Source organism: Cygnus atratus, chromosome 4 (assembly GCF_013377495.2).
Source record: "Cygnus atratus isolate AKBS03 ecotype Queensland, Australia chromosome 4, CAtr_DNAZoo_HiC_assembly, whole genome shotgun sequence".
Classification (NCBI taxonomy): Eukaryota; Metazoa; Chordata; class Aves; order Anseriformes; family Anatidae; genus Cygnus; species Cygnus atratus.
The window spans coordinates 71676326-71693945 of record NC_066365.1 but is presented as its reverse complement, the minus strand read 5'-3'; the positions used below and the strand labels follow the sequence as shown (position 1 = coordinate 71693945).

Here is a 17620-nt window from a genome sequence, read left to right as displayed (position 1 = left end):
TGAGCACAGGACCGGCTGGCTGCTGACTGTTTAATATTGTTAATTAGGTAGAGTTAACCCCAGGGTCTTTAAAATGTCAGCGCGTGGCTTGTTTGTCTTCAGCCCAAATGAATTTTTAATTCACTGCTAAGGTATTTAAATTTTCCAGCTAATTAAAACTCCCCGAAAAGTTGTTTGCAGGCGACACGTCAACGACAGTCGGAGTTAGAGCTAGAAACCAACAAACGAAACCAACTGCTGTGTATATAGCAGAAAATATAGCAGAAAATACAGCAGTACCAGCTTGGTGAGCTAAGGATGTAAAAGCAGGGAGGAAAAGACAGCCCAAAAACCTAGGAGAGGAGCAGCGCTAGTTCAGAAAGTCTTTCTCAGCATCCTGAAACATGAGCTGGAGGAAGAAAAACCAAAGCTCTGTTAACATGTCAACGCTCCTCAGCTTTGTACGAGCGCAGCCCTCGGAGCAGTTGGAAATAAATCTTTTTAGAGCCAGCATTTCAGCACGGAAACCCTGTGCCGGCTGCTTGGCTCCTTAGCTGCATCCCTTTTCTCTTCCAGGCCTTCGGTTAACTCCTCACCTGTGGGTCCTGGTCCTGCCCTGCTCCCCTTGGCAGCTGTGCCCCGTCCCTCTCATTCCTGTTGCCTCTGCGCTTCTGCGTTCACAGTTGCTTCGCTGTTGATTGTTCTGGAGGGGTTTGAATGGTGGTTTGAGACAATATTTTTACTTTCCTGAAACTACTCCAGGGTTTTGAGTTTTGGCAGCTGATGAGCTTAGTGTCTGCAGGGGACTCATCATCAGTTACCACTGGGGAATGTTAGGGATTGATTTAGCTCAGCCCGTGAGCAGTAGGAGATGACATACTGGTGACAGCCTCCCCGGCAGTTGGTGTTGCAAATAGTTTAGCTGTGAGCCTAGACTTAATTGTTGCTAGGTGCTTCCCAGCCGGAGGAGGCAGAGTGTCCCTCGCGCGGCACGGGGCTGGAAGATACTGGGGAGAATCGCAGGGACCAGGGGGAGAGGGGACTGCGGCTCTCAACCAAAACCAACTGACCAAAACAACAAAAAGAACCTATTTTCTAACTAAAAAGAACCTGTTTTCTAACTAAAATACACAAGGTTGCTCTTCAAACTCCCTAGCTCCCAGCTCTTCCTCCCATCCCGCACTCCACGTACGCTTAAGCTGCTGACTTGAAACAAAAAGCGGAGAGATCAGGCCGCTTCTTGTAATGTGTGACCGAAGAAAAGGGTCTTTGTGAAGCTTTTGAAAAAGAAGAGAAATGCGGCCTGGCGGTGGGTTTTCAGCGCTCCAGGAGAGCCTGCCTCTGGTCCTGCTGGCAGGTGACGTGAAGTGCGCTTTTTATTGAAAGTCCTTTGGCTCTGCCAACTGCAGCAACAAAGCCGCTCTCCGTTCTGTTTTTGCCAAGGGGAAGGGATTCATCTCATTGATGCTGCGCCACAGCCACTGTCTCATTAGGGAGACGGACCCTTGCTCTATCGGGGGGGGAGTTTACAAAACTGCGGTGACTGAAGGAGAGGGCAGAGCTACAGCCCTCCCACAAGCTCCGTCCCTTGTTGCTCCGGTACGTTCTGTCCAAGCTCGCTTCAGATCACACTGAGCTGCTGAAATCCCTTTGTTTTCAACTGAGCAGCAGAGCTGGTGCAGCCCACCCTTTCCCCCTTTAGTCTTTACCACGCCACATAAAAAGTACAAAGAATAAATACAGAGTGTCTAGAAGCCCATAAGGGCTTAGTTGCTGGGTAGCTACTTGTGCACTCTCTCTACTGTTCCCCTTTCCAGAAAATAAAATGAGGCTGTTGTAGAAGAAAAGTGTTGTGATGTTCTCAAGGTGGCCATCGCAGCTGCGAAAACAGAGGGGCTGAACCTGCATCTGGGATGCCCAAGCTGGTTAGGATAAGGAAGGGGAAAATAGAGGAAAAGGATAGCATTTTTCTTTTGTTTCTAGAGTGGTTGGCATTTTTTTTTCCTTTGTAATTCGTATCAGCATGCAGAGAACCCTCTAAATGTTTTTTAACAGTTCTGAGGAGCATGACCATTGAAATGCTTTCTGCAGGTCAATATTAATGCGTCTTCGTAAAATTCAATTTTATGCCTTAGTACAGAATTACTTAAGCATATGCACTCTAGGGGGTTGTCAGTATTTTTAAAATTAAGCCCTGCTATTTCTGTGTTTATGTGTATGAGTTGGCAATTTTAATGCAAATTACGGTTTCTTAAAATAACTGAACCTACAGAGGCGACGGTGAGCTGCTTTCAGAGGAGAGCCTTCATCTCAAAGACCAGGTGTGTTGCGAAGCTGCCTAAATCGCCTCTTTACAGCCTTTCTCACACTTCTTGTGTGGACTGGGGTTATTATTTGCAGAGCATCTCAACTTGGACCTATAAACACCACAGGTGTGAAGCACAGCGACAACGTGCATGTTTTCCAGAAGGTGTAATGCTTGCCCTTGGCTCTGTGGGGTGTGCTGCCTCCCCTGGGCTCCAGTCTCAAGGTGAGGGTGCCATGGGTGCAGGGGGATTTGGCCTGGAGGCAACCCTCAGACCCCACAGGACGGGTGGCAGCGGGCCACCAGCACCTCAGCCAACCCTTCCCATTCTGTCACCTCCAAACTACCCACGCGCTCCGCTGGGTTACAGCTAGATAAACACTTGTAGCTAATAAAAAGCCCCCATCTGGGCTTTAACTCGCCCAACCAAAGCCATTACACTCCCGTTTTGCCGTTCCTCTTTATTTATTCAGCTCTAAACTCGCCGCCTAGGGCGGCCTCAGCCCCACGGCACCTGAGGCACCGCAGCCCGGGCTCAGCGGCCGCGGCCGACCCGCGGGCCTCGGCGGGGTCTCCTCACGGCCCCGGGGGAGGGAAAGGGGAAGGAAGGGGCTGGAAGGGGAGGCCCCCAGCCGTCCCCGCCCGCCGCCGTGCCCTCCCCGCACGTCACTTGTTATGTCTCCGCCGGCGGCCGCGGCTCCGCCGGGGCGGGGACAGCGGCGGGAGGGAGGCCGGGGGCCCGCAGCCCTCAACGCCCCGCGGCCGCCGGCTGCCGCCCCCTTCCCTGGCCCCGTTCCCCCCTCGTCTTCCTCCTCCTCCTTCCCCAGCCCCAGCCCGCCGGGAAGATGTGGCTGAAGCTGTGCTTCTTGCTGCTGTATTTCCTGGTGCTCTTCGTCCTGGCCAGGGTGTTCGAGGCCGTGGTGTGGTACGAGACCGGCTTCTTCGCCACGCAGCTGGTGGACCCGGTGGCGCTGAGCTTCAGGAAGCTGCGCACCATCCTGGAGTGCCGGGGGCTGGGGCACTCGGGGCTGCCCGAGAAGAAGGATGTCCGGGAGCTGGTGGAGAAGTCAGGTAGGGCCTCCTTCTCCTTTCCTCCGGCCTCCCTCCTTCCCTCCTGCCTCCCTCTTGCCACCCTGCCTCCCTCCTCCCTTCCCTCCTGCCTCCCTCCTTCCTTCCTTTCCTCCTTCCTTCCCTCCTGCCTCCTTCCCTTCTTCCCTCCCTCCTTTCCCCTCCTGCCTCCTTTCCTCCTTCCCTCCCTCCTGCCTCCAGGCCTCAGGCGGCCACGAAGCCTCCGCCGCCTGTGGTGCAGGCACAGCCCCAGGGGCTCCGGCCAAGGGCATCAGGGCACGGTGCCTGCAACCGGGGGCTCGAAGCCGAGCCTGTGTATAAAAATATGTCTATTTATGCATTTTCACCGCTCTTTGCCACATCGGTGCACCCAGGGAGAGGCCCGGCGTGAGCCCCACCTGGGCCGCTAGCCCCAAACTCCAGCGCACGGCGAGATGTCACAGCGGGTAAATGGAGGAAGGCTCGGGGAGGCTCCGGGCTCGTGACGTGAAAAAGCTCCGCGGCGTTTGAAACGCTGATAACGCCGCACGCCGAGCGGGGAGAAGGCCTCTGCCAGGCTGCCAAGAAATGGTTTCTTCCCCCCCACACCCCCCCCGGGGGGAAAGGGTTATTTCTGATCAGCGAGCTCGGCCTGGCTGTGGGTGGTGTGGGTCGCAACGTTAGGTTTTGTTTCGCGGTTGAAAGCGAGTGTCATCTGCCTCGAAGAACGAGGAGGAAAGGATCCAAATATATGCAGGCTCGTGGGTTACTATTTACAGCTGCGGCCGGCTTTTTCTGCGTGCTCCTTTCCCTCCCGGCTCGCTCGTTTTCTTCCAGGTCTTGCTATCAGGGTGGGCGCTGAGGGAAGCGGTGCTGCTGTAGGTGAGGAGCAGAAGAGATGGGCACGGAGGAAGGCAGTGCTGTTGTAGAAGAGGAGCAGAAGTAGATCCTGCGTACTAAAGATGGCTTGGGAAAAGGCAGGGAAGCGTTTCAGAAGTTGGCAAAAAGCAGGTGAAAGAGGTGGGCTTTTGGGGGTTGCTGAGTAGCGAGGGATGAGGAAGGATAAAGGTGGGCAGAGCTGCCGAAATGCCTTGAAAGTACGGCTGTTGGCGTGGGGCAGGCAGAGGGAGATGGCTCAAAGGGCTCGGGAGATGGGGCTGATGTAATAACCGTAGTGCCAGCCAAGCAGGAAAGCGTGAGTAGCTGCTGTTAAATCGATGATCAAAGGGCTGCTGATAGAGGAAAGAGAAACGTGCTGGTGCTCTGGGCAGGCGGCAAGGGGACTCGAAAGTCCAAACAGAAAAAGAGAAGGATTTGGATGAATATAGTCAGTGCCATAACCCTAAAATGCTAACTCGTTTTAATAATTGATATTAATGCTGGACACTTAAATCTAATTTGCTTTTATTGTTCATTGTTTATTTATGTTGTTTATTCACTTTGCTGCTTCCACAGTAAAAGCCATTAGGCAGTTTCATTTTTGTTTCCAATCACTTTCACTCCTTGGCTGTCACGTACTTCCATGATGTCATTATGTTTGGGCTGCAAATGCTGCAGGGAAGTGTTTAACTCCAAACAAACTGTATTAACTGACTTCTTGAAATGTCATGGAAACAGTTCTAGTACCGATAGGCTTTGCAGGTTTTTTTCTATAATTTTAAGTTGTATGTAATGTAAATTTTAAGTTCTGTGAATACTTTTTGAAAGCTTTCAAGGGTTTCCCCTGTAACACAACACTTTTTAGTTTTGAGCATTTTGTAGGAAACAGCCTCTTTGAACAAGACTTCATTTCTTCAAGATTAATAGATTAGTTACCAAAATGCTGGTTGTCATTAACGGTGTTTGTAAGGACTGTGAAACAAAGCATGGGAAGGAAATGAGATTATGGAGGAAATATCAGAACGATTTTACCATGAGCTACTTATGTCACTAGGACGGAGCTGATGGGAACTTTTTTGCAACTTTGCAAACAGAATCCAACAGCTAAATTGTTCTGTGTTAGATTTTTCCTTGCAGTGGGACAACCAACGCGTCTTTCAGTACAAAATTATTGATTGAAATTCTGGAAGTCTGCTTGAGTTATCAGCGTTAAGAATTTGCTTGCCGCAAAATTATTGTCCTGTGAAATGAAAGCAAAGATACATGAATTAAAATTGCTGTCTGCCACTGAAATACTATTATTTTCAGGTAGCGAGGCTTAGAGGATGTTCATTTACTCTTTGTGTGCTCAGTTGTGTGTGTGGTACATCTGTGTAACCAGAAGCGTAGTCAAATTGTTCACAGTCACGTTGCTGTGGATAGAATTAAAGTAACTTTATAGTAAAGTTCAGTTGCCTTCGTACTGAAAAGGGTTTTGAGAAACTATTTTAAATATCTCTAGAGAAACTGCTACTTTCTGAGATAAAATTGCCGTTAGTGATCGGATTTGTCATTATTAAATCATCTGTCATAAGCGGCGTTTTAACTGCATTTCTCCAACTGTCTCTTTTTCAGGTGACCTTATGGAAGGAGAGCTTTATTCTGCTCTCAAGGAGGAAGAGGCCTCTGAATCGGTTTCAAGTACAAACTTCAGCGGTGAAATGCACTTCTATGAGCTCGTAGAAGATACGAAAGATGGGATCTGGCTGGTACAGGTACAGAAATTCTATCATTTGTTTTTATGCATTTATCACGTTCAATATATGTCTGGAAGGAGGAGTTTATGGGGGTGGTTAACTAGCAGGAAAAGTGGGCAACAGAGAGGTGGAGGCAAAGATGGATGATATCAGGAGGATCATAAGGAGCAAATCTGTTCTACAAACCAAGCAAGGCTGGAAGCGACCGGGTTCCTACACAGAGAAGAAGAAAACCTGTTGTTCTGTGGATTGCTTTCTGAAAGCCAGGTACTTTACAACCAGAAAACAAACAAAGCAGCACACACTTAACTCCATGAACTGTGCAAGGACTTGGCCCTCGTTTGTGTGTTACATGAAGTAGGTGCACTAAGTATAGATGCTCCCAGCTGGCACAGGAGGGGTTCCTCTGGTTTCGCTCTTCTTTTGGTTTCTCCATGCTCAGCCCCAACTGGTTTAAGCGTCCGATTATCTCAGGGGCTTAGAGCACTTCTACAACCTCTCTTACCTCTTCACAAAGGCAAGATCTGTGTGCTACTTCCCAGGCCAGCAGGCTGTTTGCACAACGTGTCCTGGTGGCTGAAAGTTTGCCGTTCCCCAAACCTTGTGGACTCACTGATTTATGGCATGCTTTGCTAGGGCTGCTTGAGAATGAGAGAACATTTGGGGGGGGGGAGTGGGGGAGAGGAGACACGGACTTCTGCAGATGGGGTTCTGAAACGATTTATCATCACTGCTGAGAACATATGAGAACATAAGATGAGTAATCTAGGCCAAAATGTAAAAACTGCTTTTCTTCATCCATTTCTCCATTGATAAGAGACTTTGTTTAGGCAAACGTTCACTGCTACCGGCCACATCAGGCGACCAGAATTCTCCACCAGACAATTCATTGTTTAGTTGAGAGCTCTGCTTCCTGGATTAAATGGTTTGTCTGGTCTCCTCTCTTCATGTTTTCTATTTAAATAGATTTTCAGGATTTAATGACTTGCTGGTACTAGAGCTGCATCATTAACCACATCAGAGCTCACCCTAAAATAGATAACAAGAGGACAGACAACCTTCATGGTCGAAATGGCATTTGTATTTTGGAAAAGGTCGTTGAGACTAAGTTTCAGGCTTAAAGCATACAGAAGGGGATTCTTAAAGCAGAGAGAAGGTGTTGAAAGGAAATTCAGTTAACGTCTCCCAGCTTGCTGACAAATACATTTACAAATATACTATGAAAAACCTCCTCTCTTCTCCATACTGTTCACAGGAGTAAAATGTGGCACTTCTCTGTTGTCAGTTGTTTGCAGAATTTTAATCATAACATATTTTCAGCTAGCTTTATAATAGCCAATTCAACAGGCTGCATTTTGATATCTCAAGTGTGATAAATGTTGTCATCGTTCTGGAAATATTTGAACAGCTATTCACTTGGTCACAATAGCTGTGGAAAAAAACCCTGGAATTTACTGAATAATTTACTTTGTGAACGCTATTTGTCTCTTTGTCGACAATAAAAACCACTAAAGATATCAAATTTCTTCTTTTCATTGTTGCCTTCACTCAAATTTTCATCGCTGAGTTTTCGTTTGTTCCCTTCCCCGCCCGAACTTCTCTCCTGCGCTAGATTCTTTGTGTCCTTTCACGGATCTTTGCCTGCTCTTTTCACGTTCCTCTTCTCTGCAAAGCTTTTTTTATTATCGCTTTCCACTTCTGACTCCGGATTGCTGTCCTCTGTCACTCTCCTTTACCATGAGGCATGCCATGGAAGCTTCACAGCTAACGAGCTCGGTGCTTAGCCAGGGGACGGTATGAGAGGAGGATGCCTCACGTAGCGGTTCAGTGACTGCAGAGCCTCCGTTCCCCTGCTCTGTTGCTGCTGGCTGGGAAGCAGAAAGGAGCTCCAGCTTTCAGGATCCTGGCTGTGGATCTGTTCCACACAGGCTGCGAAAGCAGCGGAGGGAGAGGATGAGTTCTAGCTTGGCTGGTGCAGCGGTGGTTGGTTGAGGTGGTGTTGAAGGCTTCACGATGATATATCAGAACGTGGAGGCTGGGAAGGTGATTTTTGTTTTCCAGTGCGTGTAAACGAAATTTCCGGGGTGGCACAAGCTGGTGGTGTGATGGCAAACACTGTCTGCAGAGAATCAAAGAAAAAAGAGGAAACTACAATTATTTCCTGATATGTTTGACAAAATCAGAAGCGAATTCACCATTCAGAGCCAGGAAGGTGGATTTCTTGGAGAAAGTTGAAGGCCATACACAAGTCAACAAAGTGTTTTGTGGCTGTGTTTCTTTCTCTGGAAGTCCCCAAGCAAAGCAGCCGGGTTCGGTGGTGATTTGTTTACCCACGTAGCTGTTCACGAGTGCCCTGTGCTCCTGTACGGAGCTTCCACAGACAGCAGCAAGTTCTCTCTCCTATTAGCTCATGATCTCAACGCTTCTCCTTTTATGTTTTTCTTCTTGCTTGCCAGCTGCCGTTACGCGCTTCTCTGGCTGGGAAGGAGAATGAGTGGTAGTTGCTGGAGCAGGGACTGGTGCTGCTTGGCCTGGTGGTAGAGGAGTAACACAGAGCACTGGCTTTTTTACACTCTGCTGTGGCTTATGTCTGGGGCTAGTCTCTGGAAGCGACATCTGACAATGTCATAGCCATTGTGGCTTTTTAAAAACGTACAATAAATGATCTACAGATAAAAATCTTCTTTGAATGAAGTTAAAATCTAAATTTAGGTATGTTCTTTAAAAGCAGTCCTTGTTGTAACATGGCAGTAGAGAGAAACAAAGGGAACTTTATTCCTGGCTTTGAAGCAGCAGGACAAACACCTTGAACATGTCTGGAAGAGGTGCAAAAGGGATGTAAAATCACAGAATCATCTTGGTTGGAAAGGACCTTAGAGATCACCATGTCCAACCATCGACCTGACCTGCTGAGTCCCAGCACTAAACCGTGCCCTTAGTGCCACGTCCACACATCTCTTAAATCCCAGTCTGATCTGCACCTGAGCTTCTTGTTCAGGCGGTATAATCGCAGAGTGAGGGATGTTTGTGCAGGGTTTTGGTGATCTTGTTTCTTTCTGGTTCCATTTGCTTTTGCTTGCATGTAGAGGAATTTTCATATTTGCCTTTTAAAATTTGCCAGGTGACTGGTTGTTCTTGTTAGAAGGAACTTACGTGGAAGCACTTAGCTAATTTCTAATACATTGTTCAGTATTTGTGCTGTTTCCAGTAGCCCTTCAGGACCGTTTACCACAGGATACACAATTTTAACTTTCAGTAGCCTTCTTGAGTCATCTTACCCAGCCAGCGGTGTAGAATACCCTCAGCTAAAACTTAACAGTTCTCAGATTGCCTTCATATGTTTGTTAATTGATTATGGCAGCTCATTCATTTTCAGCCTCTGTTCAGAACACCCCACCTTCCTTGAAAAACTACACATAATTATGAGGTAGTTAGTTTCTGCATGCTACAAGGGATTTAGTCTTCCATCCTTGCCCATTTTGATCAAATTTCTCATAGTCTTTCTCAGAAGAGAAGAGTTAAAAATAATAATAAAAAATCAGACACCTTTAATCCATATGGGTGGATTCTGAGCCAGTTGTGAGTCCTTGGGACAGAGTGGCTGTGGGAATTGTTCCATCAGCACAAAGCAGAGTAATAATCAGCGTGTGAAATGTTTCACAATGAGTAAAGGTGCAGAGAGTCAAGCAGAAAGTATTGATGTTATCTTGAATAACATAAAGGGGCCTTTTCCCATGCTTCTAATAAAGAACACACCAGTTCACTTTTAATTAGATGTATTTCTAAATGTGGATTGTCCCAATATTTCTACTTCTGTTTTGTCTGTGGAAGGGTAGAAATATAACAGTTAATTACAAAAGGTTCTGTGAAAAATACATAGGAGGTTTAATAGACCAATGTTTTTTTTTATATCTTTGTGGATATGAAGTCTTTCAGGGAGTGCATGGACTCTGTACAGCGATATGAAGCTTCCTCTGCTCATTTACCCTCTGCAGGCACCTTGGAAGAGTTCCTGGGCCTCCAGGGGTCTGGATATCTCAAACTGGAAACTGCTGAACCGGACTGACAGCTCTCACACACACACAACCCTACCGGTTCGTTAAATAAGTTAGAAATGAGTTTTGCTTTTGGCGAAATCACGCAGGTTTGTCCAACTGGGATAGCTGTACTGCTTCGTGCGGAGACCGACGTGCTGCGGCTGGGCGAGGGTTGGCTGCTCCTGGGAGGATTACCTGCATGTGTTTGTGTGCAGCAGGTAATGGTGCCTCTTCCCTCCCAGGTTTTGTTCTTCCTGATGATTTCAGCCCTGTTACAACTCCCTAGTGCCCGGTCCTGATGAGCACTTGGAGCTGTGTTTGTGGCCAAGCTCGAAAACCAAGTTTTGACTATTTGTGTGAACCAAGTTTTGACTGTTGGCGTGCATTCAGAATTTTGTGTGCTCTTAGGATGAGCAGGTGTGCCTGACACCTGGTATCCTGGCTGAGTTCCAGCTTGGATAATGTCGGAGCTTCCCTTGGTGCTTTCACTTGGATACAGTTTTCTCTTCCTTTAATGGCACGTACTCACATCCCATAATGGCTGAGAGATGCTGCCAAGGTGAATATTTTTCCATCACAGAAAAAAAAAATGAAAAAACGCATGTGCATCACGTAGCTCCGAGCTTCTGTTGTACTGTGACGATCTCACAATTCTGCCTTTCCGCTTTGATTTCTTCTTTTTAGCGTTCCCCTCTCTGGTGTCACGTAACAAACACAAATAGCACGGCACTTAATCAAACCAGCGAGGCACGAGGGTTGTTGAATGTGCAAAGCAAATAAATCGTCAGGATGTTTTTGCTGTTACTGAGGTTACTTTAGGTTTCTGAGACCATGAGACTGGGTAACAACTAGTTTTAAGGACTGATTTTTGGAATGTCCTCTTTAAAAAGCTGCTTGTCAAAAGCGTTCAGGTTCCACGTGAAATTACCCTTGCGTGTGCTGTGGTTTGCAAAGTGCTCAGGTTGCTGCAAGTTGCTGAGGTGGAAGCAACTTGTTAAGAGTGTTGTTTTCATTCCAGGGCAAAGTCTTGTGTGTGGTACATGGCAAGGATTATTCCCCATTCGAAAAACACTGTTTAATCCTATTTAGTGTCTTTGATATCAGGGTGTGTAGAAGCTCCTTCTTCCATCACGTGGCAGTAATTCTTATACATCGAATGGTTAGTACGTTTCTGTCCCCTGTATGACTTCTCTGTCAGAGGAGGAAGAGACAATAACTGAAGGAACTTGAATCGATCAAAGAAATGAGAGGTGGAATACCACGAAGTGTTGTTAGCTCTTCGTTTTGCCAATCTGACTTGAATTCTCGAGCCTTGTGATACTCAAACAGTCGCAGTCGTAAGCTTCAAGACTTACGGAGACCAATTCTTCTTATAATGACCTGCTTTGAAATCCCTACGTACCTGTCTAAAAGAGATTGAGCAAAATCTGATTTAAATGAGCAGAAAAATAGAAAAGTGCTCAAATGAGGCTGTTATGTTGTGCTCAAATACTGCTGGGGCACCAGAAGAGGAATCTCTCTTTGCGTATTGTTAGAGCAAACTCTTCAACAGCAGCAATGTGTCCCTGAGTCTCTTCGATATCTATGTCTTCTAATGGCATTTTAAGAATATGTTTCATAAAATAACTTATAAAAAGACTTAACAGTACCTGGGAAATTATGGTGCAGCTGCATCAGTGACAGTTACACAGTGGTCAGGGCGATATCTCTGCATCTACCTGAGAGGCTTTCGTTACGGATTAAGCAAGAGAGGCACGTTGCCCTATTTTTCAAAGCATTTATATGCTTCTTTTTCTGGGATGTTTATTTTTAAAGCCTGTTTGCTGCTTTAGTGTCATAACTGTGGCTATTTTAACACATAGATCAAATTGATTTTAATAATTAGGTTCTCGATTGGCATCATTTGGGACTGTTCTGTCTAACTCAAAGTAAGGAGAGCTCTTCACTGTGAAAGCTACCTATGCAAACACCTGTTGAAATCATTAGGATTTTAGTACTTTCGGTATTATATGTCCTTAGATTAGTTTTTGTTTTTGTTTTTTACCTGTTGTGTCTGAAAGTTGCCTTTCCAGTTATTTCGATATGCAGTGGAAAATAAAGAAGAAAATTAGAATATATGGATAGATGGGGTTTGGGAAGTCTCCTTTGTTTCTGTTTGCTTTGCACATCTTGGTGGGATATCTTACCTGCAGTATTTCACAATATTGAGAATCTTCGTGGTGTATTTTATGGTCCTCCCAAATTCACAGATGCGGTACAAAGAGACTTGTGTCAGAGATTTCACAGGAAGCTTGTGGAGGGGTGCCCATCGAGAGCTCAACCTTCTCTCCAGTTCCTTCTTCCATTCTAGTTCTTCCACTAAAACAGCACAAAATTCATACGTAGAGGAAGAATACTAGTTCGGACCCAGTCCTCTGGCCTGGGTTGGGTGTACCTTAGGCAGCAGATCTATTCCGTGGTGCGGGATTGTGAAATGGCAGGGTTACTTTGATCCTATTGGATTCTCTTAGCCCGTTAAGATGATTAATGGATTAATTGGATTATCTCCATTGTATTATTTGTCACTCTGACAGTTGATATTTTGCAGAACGTGAAGGCAGCTAATAACGAGAGAAGCTTGAAGGGCTCGTGTTCCTGTAAATGTCAGAGTTGTTTCCCAGCAGTGCTAGTTGATCTCCTAAAAGATACCTGAGTTTTGTTTTGTTTTTGTTCTGTGTGAGCTTTGTCTTGACTTCTTCAATATGAAATAAAGCATTTGACTGAAAGGGGCCGTCTTGATTAGTGACTTCACCTCTGCCAGACCGTGGAATGTGTGTTTATAAAACACCTTGCTCTCTCTCTTAAGTCGTAAGTTGCCCGTGTGTAATACTCCTGTCGACTGTTCCACTCTTCTTGGAAATCTATCTGGCTTTTGGCCTGAGAGTTTTCATGGCTAATTTGTTCTTACTGTGCTTAAATTGACATTGCCCTTTGGTTTCTGTGACTCCTAATGCCTGCCCCGCTCCTCCCGGTACCTGAGATCAGTCAACCAGTTTGTTTTTGTCAGGCCTAGTATTTCCTAGGATTTGCTTATTTCACAGCCAGTTAATATTGACGGCTTACAGTTCCTGTTGGATCAGCTAAGAGACCCGAGCTTTTCCTCTCGTCGTCGTTTCTAACTGATGAACTCCCCGAGTGTCCTGTTCATTATTGAATTCAATTTCATTTCTGACACTCTGCATTACGAGATTTGTGCAGCTCTTCCTGGACGGCATTATAATCCTCTTTTGTACCTAGACGTGCTTCCCAATTTTATGTCATCTACAAATGGCTTTGGGAGCCTTCAGCTTTCTGCAGGAACGGCATTAATAGGAATATATGCTCAACCGATCGCCGAGATAAATCCATTAAGAAGCCTGTTACTACCTCTCTGGCATTTTGATATTTTCTTGCCTTAGCCAATTTCTGATTCACTTTCAGATTTTTTTTTTTTACACACTATAAAAATTTATCTCCAGTCCTCTAGAAAATTTTCCACGTGGCATAATGCTAGACCCTCTGCCAAGATTACGACGTTTCCTTTGTCTTGAAACTCGGTTCTTTTTCTCCAGGAGCAGATTGATTTTTAACTCGCAGCTTAAGCAGGAATGATACAACTTCAGTAATTCCGTGCTGGAAGGGGATGGAAAATGTAATCATCTCTGTGCCTTTACGATTTGCCCTACAGTTTTGCATACCGTTGAGATCAAAGTAGCGGGATATTTTTTTCATTCGCTCGTAAATATAGTTGCTCACTCTCCGGTCAGAGCGTAAATTACCCTGACAGTGTTTTTATACAAAATCTTTGCAGGTGCATCTGCGGCTTTGTGTGCTCGTTGTATGACAGCTCGGTGACAGATAGCCTACTTACTGATTTTAAGTGCATTAAGTTCTGCCTCCATCTTCAGGTGATCGGCTCTTTCCATACGCTTGCTGACCTGTCCATAGCCAGCCATCTCCTCATCATCTGAAAATTGAGCCAGAGCATTAATTTCGTTTCTGAGACCCAAATTACCTTACGCTTCTACCTTCACTGTATCTCAGGCCTGCTTCTTTTTCCCATGTTCTGTCCTTATTCAGTTGGTTGAAAAGCCTTTTGGTGTAGCTTCTAATGTTTCTTTGCATAGTCTAACTTAAATTGCCCTTTGCCTTACTTGGTTTTTATTTCTTGCTTATCTTTCTTTGCTGGCTCTTCCTTTTTAATTAAGTAATTTATTTATTTTTTTATTCCTTGTAGATTCTGACTGGTTCTAACATATTTTTGCAAGTCTTTGCTAGGAAGAAATGCAGGATTTGACATCTTTCCCCCCCATGCTTAAAATATAAAATCCTGATAGCTTCGCCACCTTGGACTTGAAGAACTTGCAGGCCTCTCTTGCATTCCAGCTCCCGGTTTCCTCAATCACAGCTTTCCTTAAGTTACATTTCTTAGCTTACCAAAAATCACACTTCTTAAATAAAGCCTGTTACAAGTGTTTGCAAGTTATCTTTAATTTCAACCGAATTACACTGTGATTGTTTAACCTCCAGTTGCTTTCTCTGACCCCCCCCCTTCCACAGAGACGATTGCTTTCCAAAATCCCTTGTCTCTGTGGTGAACTCCCAGTGCTGTAAGTGGGCGTTGTCTGCAAGGAGCAGCTGCAATAGATGCCTCTTTTTTTTTTTTTTAAACTGTAATGACATAAGGCATGAGACCAAGACATTTTGCAAAGCGTGCAAAACCATAGTAAGGTTCTTGCTATCTAGTTACTAAATAAAAACTGCCAGTTCTGGCCTTGTCTTGCAACATAAACAGCTTTCTCCAAGGGAAGCAGGCTTTTTTGGAGGATGGGAATTAATCTGATTTTAAAAAATACAAAAAAATACAAATAGCCCAATAACCAGTTTTTACTGAGCTCACACAGGGTTTGGGGAGCAACTGATCTCTGAGTAGTTGTTCCAAAGAGTAAGAGCTACCAACATTTTACTTGGATGCTTACTAATAAAGCTTAATGATTCCTTTCTATGTCAGGTGCGTTTGTCATGCTGTAGTGGCTCTGAGGATATATTGATGTAAGTGTCTTAAGGTGTCCTTAGGAATGTGGTCTCTTTGTCGAAGCATACAAAAGGAAGAAATTTCAAATATCCACAGTAATTGCTTCAGTTACAGTTCAGTTTTAGGGGATGTAAAGAAGCCTCAGTGGTGCAGGAGGCTTCCCCAGCTGGTTATCTTGGTGCTTGAAGGTTACATTAAGCTAATCCCTGGGGAAGCAAAAAGCCTTTTCAGACTGACGTGTATGTTTTGATAACGGCGTGAAGGACTGCTGTCTAGATGTTCACCTGTGATTTTACTTAAACACGTTGGGCTCAGAGGAATGGGAGCGTGATCTCCAGCTGCAGTTTCACTTTGTTTCCCTATATAGGAGGTTGTGCTGAGTGAATCCTTACATTTTTAGTTCCTGGGTGGATGCTGCTTACCACAAATCAGATAATGTTTTGAGCCTCAACAGGCAGACATGCTTTCCAGCTGTGTGTCTCAGCCTGTACGCAGAGAACTGTTAGTCGTGCTGCCAACCTGACTTACCGAGGAAAACTGACGTTTCAGGTTATTAAGTCTGAGAACGATTGGGAGAAGTTTAATGGGGGGTAAACAAATACCTAACAAATGGAGATTTCAAAACTTAATTTAAAAACACATTTTCAAGTGGCTGCCAGTCAGTTTGCATAAGCACGTGAGGCATTTCTAAAATAGCAAGTGTGACTGCTGATGGAGTAACGCGTGATCGGTCATGTCATTCAGATTTACCTGCCAACAAAAGGCAGGCAGGTTTTTTTTTCTCCCCCCCTTCTCTGTACAGTTATAAGTCAGAGGATGGTGCTTATTCGTTGTCCTTTGCATCTGTAGCAGCTTACGTCTAGGTCACCAGAAATACTTTTTTAACGTACTAGGTTATAACAAATTAGACCTTGGGATATATCACAGCAAATTATCATCCTGACATGGCAGATGGGACGTTTGGAGTTGGTGGAACAGTCACGTGAACTCACGGAGTGAGTCACTGGCAAAGGTGTAAGAAATAAAGATTTTTAGGCATTATCTGGGAGTTTGGTCATGAGTTTCTGCTGCTCAGAAGCGATTGTTGGCAGTCTAATCTGGTACCAAGTGCAGACATTATAACGCGTTTTACTTGCTCTGAGACAAGGTTTCTTTGGTATGCTGTAACTTTAATGGAGCGTGGCGATAAAATAATTGTCTTTTTTAACTGCAAAGAAAAGGAACCTGCAATACAATTTCCCTTTGTCTCTTACAATGAACCAGTTAACAATAGCTTTGTTGTTTTCCCAAAGTTTTTGAGTGTCACTGATATTATTATCTTAGCAGGTACTTAAAATGATGATGCAGTTTTGCCTTTCTGCAGAAACTGTATTTCTGTCTGTCAGCTTCACTTTCCAGAAACATTTAGTGTGATTACCTGTTGTACGTTCCTATTGTAAGCCCTAAGGGAAGGGGAAAACAGTAGTAAGGGTGACCAGATCTTTAATTTTATAATATTTACTCTCTATTTTGGGAAGCAAACTTACTGTGATACTAAATTATTACCTCTTTTGTCACTAGGTCATAGCAAACGACAGAAGTCCGCTGGTGGGTAAAGTCCACTGGGAGAAAATGGTGAAGAAAGTATCGAGATTCGGCATACGTACGGGCACTTTTAACTGTTCCAGTGACCCCAGGTATATTCTTAAAGGATTACCTAAATCCCCAGAATGTCTTAAGGCTTAGCCGTATTCTGGCAGCGGGGCTTCCTGCGTTGTAAAAGTAGCTGTGATAGAGGGTGGCTTTAATCGTGGTTTTTATCTCTGCTAAAGGCTGTTCTGAATATTGCATTATTTATCAACATCAGCAGCACACATCTGCAGCTTCCTGAGGCATCACGGGGAGGTGCGTGATTAGACTAGACTCTGTAGAGCGTAGTGCAGCAGTGGAAGGGAGTGAACAGGAGAATCTAGCCTGGTAGTCAAGGCATTCGGGGACAAGAGCTGTGCTTTCTTAGCACAAAGCTGAATATAGCCCATACAGGAGAGCTGTATCAGTTGCAGAGTTGCTATCTTGCCATCTGGAAAGGGGAAACACAGGTTAGGGTGAACCTTGGAAGCGGTGCCTGCTTCTCAGGGTTGCTGACAAGCCCCGTTCCCTGACAAATACGTGTATGTTTATATATAAACCTGAACACGCCCTTTGACAACATACAGCGTGCTCTGCAAGACTCACTGATGTTTGCGTATGATTTGAAATGAGAAAGAAGAGCAGAGTCAAAGAAGCTATTCATAATTCTGTGCCACCCTAAAAGCAATTGTTTCTACAACATTTTGCTGGAAGCGTTTGCTTCACATGACAAGAAACCTTGTCTAGAATTCCAGTCATATGCGTGGATATGCACACGTGTTACATATCTTAATCCTAAACGTTTACAGAAATCACAAAGTTAATCATGAGGGAAAATTGGTAGACTTTGCAGTGTTTAGCAAAATAATCTTGTATAATCAAAACACTGGTATTTGAGCATTTTACATGTTTGGCAGTGTTTCTCTTTGCATAGCTCCTAATTAGTCTTAGTATTATGATAAAATATGTTTTAAAT

At 44.9% G+C, this 17620-nt stretch overlaps 1 protein-coding gene across 3 annotated transcripts in view; it reads left to right on the top strand.

Moving 5' to 3' along the window:
- Nucleotides 1–2957: 2957 nt before the first annotated feature.
- The window catches only part of LOC118248316 (charged multivesicular body protein 3), a 30240-nt gene continuing 15577 nt past the window's right edge, over nucleotides 2958–17620 (top strand). The window contains exons 1-3 of one of the 3 annotated variants that reach the window (XM_035547128.2): nucleotides 2966–3355; nucleotides 5825–5964; nucleotides 16597–16712. In XM_035547128.2, the coding sequence (XP_035403021.1) occupies nucleotides 3130–3355; nucleotides 5825–5964; nucleotides 16597–16712 (482 nt within the window). In that variant the 5' untranslated portion in view covers nucleotides 2966–3129. Of the gene's footprint in view, nucleotides 3356–5824; nucleotides 5965–16596; nucleotides 16713–17620 lie in introns of all 3 variants that reach the window. The other 2 variants (XM_035547130.2, XM_035547131.2) reach the window with 2 other exon arrangements.